The sequence below is a fragment of the Podarcis liolepis genome (assembly GCF_965112155.1).
Source record: "Podarcis liolepis genome assembly, chromosome: 13".
NCBI classification, from domain to species: Eukaryota; Metazoa; Chordata; class Lepidosauria; order Squamata; family Lacertidae; genus Podarcis; species Podarcis liolepis.
In genome coordinates, this window is record NC_139573.1 from 28,968,141 (window position 1) to 28,976,299 (window position 8,159).

At 47.0% G+C, this 8,159-nt stretch overlaps 1 protein-coding gene across 2 annotated transcripts; it reads right to left on the minus strand.

Moving 5' to 3' along the window:
* Positions 1-1,251: 1,251 nt before the first annotated feature.
* On the minus strand, positions 1,252-7,440 carry NEUROD2 (neuronal differentiation 2). Of its 2 annotated transcripts, none has more exons than XM_083472240.1 (2): positions 7,108-7,440; positions 1,252-4,392 (listed from the first exon to the last, which is right to left on the minus strand). In XM_083472240.1, exon 2 carries the CDS (start codon positions 4,385-4,387, stop codon positions 3,314-3,316), a length of 1,074 nt encoding a protein of 357 aa, XP_083328366.1. In that variant the 5' UTR covers positions 4,388-4,392; positions 7,108-7,440; the 3' UTR covers positions 1,252-3,313. The 2 variants fall into 2 exon arrangements, with proteins under 2 accessions (XP_083328366.1, XP_083328367.1); XM_083472241.1 differs by lacking the exon at positions 7,108-7,440 and adding an exon at positions 5,144-6,181.
* Positions 7,441-8,159: the final 719 nt, after the last annotated feature.

Sequence of the window (8,159 nt, forward strand, 5' to 3'; positions counted from 1 at the left end):
CTTCCCCGCGGAGCTTGCGGTTCAGCACCACGCGTCTTTGGGACAGCTCCCTAAAGCTCCGGTTTTCTTATCTTGTAAATAAGCTCTCCCTTAAGCAATTAAAATTAGCTATCCATCGATTGTTTAAGTCCTAAATAATAGTAGATTCACCAGGAAAGACCGTTCACCCCAGTAAATAGTTTTGAGAGACTTTGGTCTTGAATTTACTCTTGCTTATGAGATCAGAAGGGAAGTGTGTGTGTGTGTGAGAGAGAGGGAGGGAATGTTGCAGGGGGAATGCCATCTGTCCAAGACAAGAAAACCACATTAGTCTTTATAAAATGAGAAGTAGATCTCCGCCCACCTTCCAAGTTAAAAAAAAAAAGAACCAACAGCGTGTGTGAGGGGAAAGAAGAATTCTTATATATATTTAAGTAGATCTTCCAAAGACATACTGTCAAGCTAAGGATGCTTTGAAGCCATCTTAATCAGTTCAGGGTTTACACCCACCCGCCTCTTCTTTGAGAAACGTGTCTGGCTACAATGAAAGAATGGGGTCTCGCGCATATATATATATATATATATATATATACTTGTTTGAAGTAAACTAGCAAACCTGAGGGAGTAAACATCTAATATTTATTAATTGTCGTCTTAGGACGCTCCTTCATTACACGTTTGAATAAGATCATAGCTGACTCGCAGCTCTCAGCCTGTCAAAAAGTGTTCGGATGCATTTCCGGAAAGATCTGCAAATTAATGCTTAAAACATACCATTGAAGACCAGGGCTTGACACACACACCCTCCCCTTTCTGTTTTGTTTTTTTTATCCCTTCTTCTTCTTCCCCTAAACAATGCATGCATTAAAAAAAACCCCAAAAACGAACAAACAAAACCCAAACCCCACAACTACACAGAATGTTTGCAAGGGAACCTTTCCCTAGTGTTCCTGATTTTTCAAAGATGCTCGTGATAGGGGCGCGGTGTGGGGTGAGGAGGGGTTATATATCTTCCATTCATAGAGGGTCTTCACCTTTTGATGAGTATTATTTAGAGGGGGGGGGGGAGAAAGAGAGATTTTAGAAGGCCAGACAGACGCGGAAAAGGCAGCCCGTCTTACAAAAGTGTCCTCTCCAAAATGTGTGAACCGAACAAGACAGAGTTTGCCGCAAACAAACAAAACAAACAATAGAGAAAATAACTCTCCTTTGTTAAAACAAGACTTGGAAAAATCTCTCCCCCTCCCCTTTCCCCCTTTGGACTTTAGGATATCATTTTGACATAAATATTTATTCATCTTAAGGAAACCAAACACACATGTACACACGCGCACACACAATGCACTTCTGGTGTCCAATAGACATTTCAATCTGCGCTACAACTTTTCTGGTCTTGTTGTTTTTTTAGTAAAACGTTGTTGAGTTTTGTTTTAAAAAATATCAATCAATATCAATGTGTGCCTTTTGCTTTTGATTATTTATTTATTTTTTAAAAAATGCTGGTATGTTTAAAGGTGATGCAGGGCCATATTAAAATAAGGGGTTGGGGGTCGGGAATCTGAGACAATATTTTGACATATCCCACTGGCTGTAAAGCAAGTCATCAAAGGAAGGAGAAATGAATCATTACTCTGTTGGGGGAAAAATATACCAGTTTGAGTCTTTCGAAGATGTTGGTTTTTATATAGAGATTTATATACTGGTGTATTGTTACATAAACGTATTTCTCCCCCCCAAAAAACGCATTACAGAAAGAAAGAAATTAAGAGTTACTATTAATTGGGAGGGGGGAAAACTAGCCAACGTAAGAATTAAGCATAATAATCAGTGTTATTTTTCACATCACCTTTAAATTTTGCATATTTGCGTTTCCCCCTCCTATCCATGCATAACAAAACATTTTTGTCATTTCATAAAAATCTTTTTTTCCACTTTTTTTTTCATTAACGTTTTTAAAACAGGTAAAAAACAGCATGACACACGAATTTTGGAAAATAAGTTACTTGGGGTTACAAGGGTGGTTTCAAAAAGTCAGTGATTGTTAAATACCAGGGAAACATACCACAGTCCGTTTCCCCCAAATCAAAAAAGTGCTCGATTTTAAACCTCAGCGAGTTTGTTGGTCCATATTTTTAATATCTCATATGGATTCTTGGTTGTTGTTGTTTTTCATTTTTCCTTTTTGTTTTCCTTTTCCTTCATTTTAAAAACTTTTTCCCTAGTTTCAGTACCTACTTGCATAGATAAAGATAGAATATATTTATCATCTGTTTGCCCCTTTATTGCTTTTTTAAAGTTCTCACTGCATCGAAAGTCTGACTTAAAGTTTGCAAACGTATTTTTAAAAAACAAACAAACAAGCACGTCCTTAAATAGATTAAACTTTCGGGGAATTCTTGAATCAATTGCTGGAATGATGGAAAGCCCCCCTCCCCCCCCCACCATCTCCTGCCCTGTACTGAATTATTTCGCTCTACAGCCATTCTGGTCTCTAGATTAAATGCCTATATTGAGCATTGCTCAATATAGGCAATCGCTTAAGGTGGGGCGAACCTTTGGCTCCCCCTCACACACACTCCCTATAAATTTGATGTTTCCCCCCTTCCTTAATAGCACTTCCGATTTGGATCTAAAACCCTCCTTTCTAGATAGTCAAGACCTCAGCTAAACAGTCCACGAAGCTATATAGTTTGCTTTCTCATATATATAAAATTGCATTAGAGCATATATTGCACCAGATTTCTTTTATTAGTAATTGGGGCAGAGGAGGAGACCAGGTCTCAGATCCGGTTTACACCCCAACTCCCAGTCAAGTAAGGAGTCCCATAGGAAACAGGGCGCTTCATCAGCTCCGTCGACTCCTCATTTAAGCCGAAGACCATTGACTTCAAACAGAATCGACCCCGTCGAATCCCAGCGGATTCGAAGTGAGTCAAGTCCGTGGCTTCGGCCTAAGTGTCTTGTAGATCGGGCTGAACCCGCCTTCCACACGCTGCTTTGAAACAAGTACGCCCGGCTCAATAGGTTTAGGGATGGGGATGGGTGTTATTGTTGTTGTTGTTAATATTATTATAGTTATTTAGATTAGTTCTCTCTAACTGCGAGGGAAAGTGGCTCACAGTTGAATGCAAAGTTGCAGCTCTCGGGAAGAGGCGAGCAGGGGCTTCGAGAAGGCCAAGGACCGTTGCCCCCCACCCCAAATAAAAATCGCCCACACGCGCGCACAGAACCACACACACGCCTATCCCTTTCGCGAACGCAACCCACTGGGGATCTACAGGTGGCCCTGGTTAGGCGTGGAACCAGAAGGGGAGCCCAAAGGCGGGAGGAGTCGTTAATTATGGAAAAAAGCATTGAGCTCCTCGTACATGGGACCTCTGTCGTGGTGGAGGTGCATCTCATAAGGCAAAACGTTCTCCGAGTGGACGCCGCTGCGCATCCCAGAAGACCCGAAGACCAAATTGTGGCCGGACGGGCGAGAACTCGGGAGGGCGGAGTAGTGCATAGAATAGTGGTAGTTTTTCTCGTGGTCTGGGGAAGAGTCTTGCTTGAGGGAGAAATTCCCGTTCACGCACAAAGGAGGGCTCAGGGGCCCGTCGTATTCCGAGCTATTGTAGTCTGGCGACGCGTTCCCATAGAGCGACTCGTAGGTGGCGCAGTAGGCGTGCGTCCGCAGGGCGTGGGAGCTAGCCATGGTGCTGGAAGCGCACTGCGCGCCGGAGAGCCGCGAGCACTGGTAGGTGTAAGGGTGCATGGCAAAGGTGGAGTTGGGCCCGTGGTACCTGCCGGCCTCCTGGCCTTGCTCGGTCAGGAAATTCCTCGAGTTGAGCTGCAGGCAGCCCGCCACCAAGTTGGTGGTGGGCTGAGACAAGCCTTTGCACAAAGTCTGTACGTAGGACACCAAGTCCGGCCTCTTGCCCGAGCGCAAGATCTCCGACAGGGCCCAGATGTAGTTCTTGGCCAGCCTCAGCGTCTCGATCTTAGACAGCTTCTGAGTCTTGGAGTAGCAAGGCACCACCTTGCGGAGGTTGTCCAAGGCGGCGTTCAGGTCGTGCATGCGGTTCCTCTCGCGGGCGTTGGCTTTTTGGCGCCTCAACTTGGAGCGCTCCAGCCGGGCCTTGGTCATCTTCCTCTTTTTGGGGCCCCGTTTCTTGGGGCGATCCCCTTCCGCCTCCTCGACCCCTTCTTCTTCTTCTTCTTCCTCCTCCTCCTCGCCCCCTAAGTCGTGGTCGTCTTTGGCCTCCCCGTCGGTCTGCTCGTCCTGGAGAGGGCAGCTCTTGCCCTTCCGCTCATCTTTATCGCTGGCCTCGTCGTCCTCGTCGTCGTCGTCGTCGCAGTCGTCTGCCCAGCTGGAGAATTTCTGAACTTCTGGGATCAGGCTGGGCTCGCTGAAGAGTCGCGTCAACATGGTGGCTGCAGAGGTGACATGGGGGCGGGGAGGGGGAGGACGGAGGGAGGGAGGGGATGGGGGGGACGCACACAGAGGGTGGGGGGGGGAGGGAAGGGACAGAAGAATGGAAACGAGAAATAAGAGGACAAGTTTCTTTCAGAGCCTCAGCAGCCCTAACTCTAAGCACGCGCGTCATCCAAACTATTCCGGACTGTTGGAACTTCATCCTAAAGCCGGAGCAACCTTGGCTGGTCCACGGTTTCAAGCACATTAGGACTACCAAGGCATGGGTCGATTTCCCATCCCATTCAAGACTGAACGGGCCTTCCCTCCCCAAGCAAAATAACATAACTTTTGCCTACGATCTGCAAGGATGTGCAGAGCGTCGCCTCCCAAAATATACCGGTATGCCTTTGCGCTGTCATTGGAACATGCCAAGTGGCTCTTCCGGGATGGCTGGGTGGAATCTGTTCTTTGGACGTGCTTAAGAGCCAGCCACCCACCCCTTTCACGGTTCTGCATTTGTTCTCGAACCCCATAATTTGTTCTTTGAAGTCCTGTTTTTCTTTTCTTTTAAAAATGGATCAAATCGATTAACCGTGATCCCCATCCGGATCCGACGCGCTGACGATTCTCTAAACATTCCAGAGCGTGTTTTAGAGAAGGAAGCCGTAGGGTTCTGGCCTTTAGCCCCCCCCCTAACTTCTGCATTTTCACTCCTCTGCACCCCCCAGATCATAATAAGATAGGGCACTTCTTAAAGCCTGACTCAACCTTTTTATTGCACACTTCTCCCAAACGTTCTGCTTCGAAGTACGTGCAGCGGCTCTCGTCAAAATAATCCTGGTTACCTTCCGCTCGATCAGAGACAAAATCTCCCGCTCCCTCCCCACTCCCACCCATACTTTTAACGGGAGTCTAATTTAAGCAGAGCTTTTGTAGGAGGAGGAGGGGATGGGAGAGCGGCTTAGAACTGGCCTGAAACCGCGCTCCCCCCTTCCCTCCATAAAAGCAATTGACTCGTTTTAAAGTGTGATTAAAATTAATTGGTGTCTCCATTGCTTTGCTGCGGAATTGGTGCAATATTTCTGATAGATCCGGTTCATTACAGACAGTCTCTGTCTCTCTCTCTCCCTCCCTCCCTCCCTCCCTCCCTCCCTCCCTCCCTCTCTCTCTCTCTCTCTCACACACACCCTTTCGTTTTGTTGTTGTTGAAATGTAGTGGATATTTTCTCCGATTTCTTTACGGGGCTGTTTATTTGTTTTTGTTTTAATTTAAGGTTCATGTTTATGCGATCATCTTCAAGGGAATTTAAAATCTCTACGCCCCATCTCCTCTGCCTCCCCGGCTCGTATATATACGTCGATCTCTTCCAGCTAGCCTGCCTCTGTTTATATCTCTGGAGAGCTTTGAGGCGGAGATCTAGAGAATGCCAAGCGAAATCTCTAACTTTTCTCTCCGGTTTCTCCGTCCCATCCCACCCGAAGCTTGATAACCCAATGGTCCAGCGCAATTTCTGGGTGGTTTTCTTTTTTCTTTTTTAAATCAACGTTAATGTTAATATTAGAACGAAATGTTAGAATTTGGAACTTTGCATCCCGCTGCCCCCAGCCACCCCCATCCTCGCGTTCCTCCATCACATCCCAACCCTCATAACTTCTCGTTCCTGTCAATTTTCCCCCGTCCTGTTTTTGTTTAAACTGTTCGAGTCCTGCCAACACTCTTTCTTTTTCAGGGAATGGTTTCGTACCTAAACCTCTAAAAGAACATTCTGGGTATATAACACGTTGATCGATCATTCAATCAATTAATTTGATTATTATTATTATTATTATTATTATTATTATTATTATTATTATTAAGCTCCCTGAGCTACTCGATGCTTTTGCAGAATCGCTAGATCCCACCCGGTTCCAGTCGCTCCTGCTTTCCGCCTGTCTCCCTCCCTACACTGGCTCCATTAGCCCACATGCAGACCCCGCTGAATACCATTTTCCTAGGGAGCCTTTTGCTCCAAAACTACGAGGAACCGAGGGGTCGCTTGGCAGTTCCTGTGCGAGCATTTGCCCTCGCTGTGTTTTGCTTAGGGAGGGGTGGGAGCCAGTTTTCACAAAAAAGAGGAGGAAGAAGAAGAATGGGGAAAGATCACCCAACACACGCACCCACTCCTAAAAAACCCCCTCAAGCTAAAAACCAACAGCTCCGTAGATGAGCTGAAGAGAGTGCCGTTCACTACGATAAGTGCTACAGCTTCGATTCAATGATAAGGCTGCACGGGTTTTCTTTCTATTATTATTATTTTTAAATACAATTGGAAAATTGTATTTCACCGGATCGTCTGCTCAGATCTCTGCTTGATTCTTATTCTTATTTTTTAAATTCTATCTTTGAACGTGCCACAAAGGCTGCTGAGATCTATTTAAAAACACACACACACATCTCATGCAAAACCGATCTTTGCTACATAAGCGATTTTGGATCTATAAAAAAAATCTTGCCTAGAGATAGCTTATTCCACCCCACCCCCGCGCGCATCCCCCTCTCTAGCCATTCTTCCCCCAAAGATACAAATAAATTGTGTGTGCGCAGAAGGGGGGGGGGCGTCGATAGAAAGAGAGATAAGATCTGTAGTGCGGGAGAGATCCAAGAAGGTGGCCGGGGGTGGGGTGGGGAGGCAAGTTGCGTGACCCCATCCTTTCAAGTTTCTGCCCCGCTCTCTCTTCCTTACATAACTTACCTCCAAAGCTGAGCGGAGGAATCTTCAAGTCCTCGGACCCCGCATCTTTTGGGAGTAAGGGGGGGGGGGAGAATTAGAGGGGAGGAAGAAGAGGAAGAGAGAGAGAGAGAGGAAAAAAAGAGAGTCACAGGCTCCTTGAGGTCCACCCCGTCTCCTTCAGTGTCTTATCCAAAAGGAGGAGGGAAGTGGCACGCTTCGCGCAGGCAGAGGGGGTACCAACTCTGATGCCAGACCATATGGCTGGCACGTCATCCGCTGGAGTTATCACATGAGCTGCGGTGATTGACATGCGCTCGCAAGTAGGGAGATCTCGCTCTCGGGGGAAAGCGGGCCCGCCATCTGTCACTCCCTACTCTTAAGAAAGAAAGAAAGAGGGAGAAGGAAGGAAGGAAAGAAAGAACGAACGAACGAGGGAAAGAAAAGACCCAGCCCCAGACAGATCAGATCTACGCAGCCCTGACAAGATGAAGCGAGATAGATGGGGTGGGGGGGGGGGACGACAGCTAAGGGGTTGGAAACAATAGAAGGGGGGGGAATAGGGAAGGAAGGAGGATATTTGGAGTGTACCTTTATGTGGCTGGTTGTAAAATCACCCAGGAGGAAGGGATGTTAGAGACCTTATGTCAAAAGAATCTCCCCATCCCTCTTCCCTCCCCCATTCCCTCTCTGCACACACCCCCCCCCCCTCTCTAGCAGCAGCAGCAGAGGGTCTGTCCTCTGGCCCACCCAGCAAATCAATCTTTTGCAAGGGCCACTTCTCAACCTCCCCCAGTTATTATGGTTATTTTTCAGTGGGGGGCCATCAAGTAGTGTCCTTTTGTTTACCAAAGGGAGTCAGGGGTTTCGGGGTTGCTTCTGAGCCATGGGCTCTGTCTTTTACTTCATCTGGGTGGGCAACGGTGAGCCATCCCAAGGGACGTCCCTCCATTATTCAATGGAACAAGCATGTAATCCACTGGGGAATCCTCTGGCACAGGCCAGACTGAGAAGAGCCAGCCGGGATATGGCACAGTCCCCACCCACCCAACTCTTCATTTCATTGGGTCTTGTGC

Excerpts from the sequence above, each read along its gene's own strand:
- NEUROD2 (XM_083472240.1), bottom strand. The coding sequence starts at position 4,387 with ATGTTGACGCGACTCTTCAGCGAGCCCAGCCTGATCCCAGAAGTTCAG.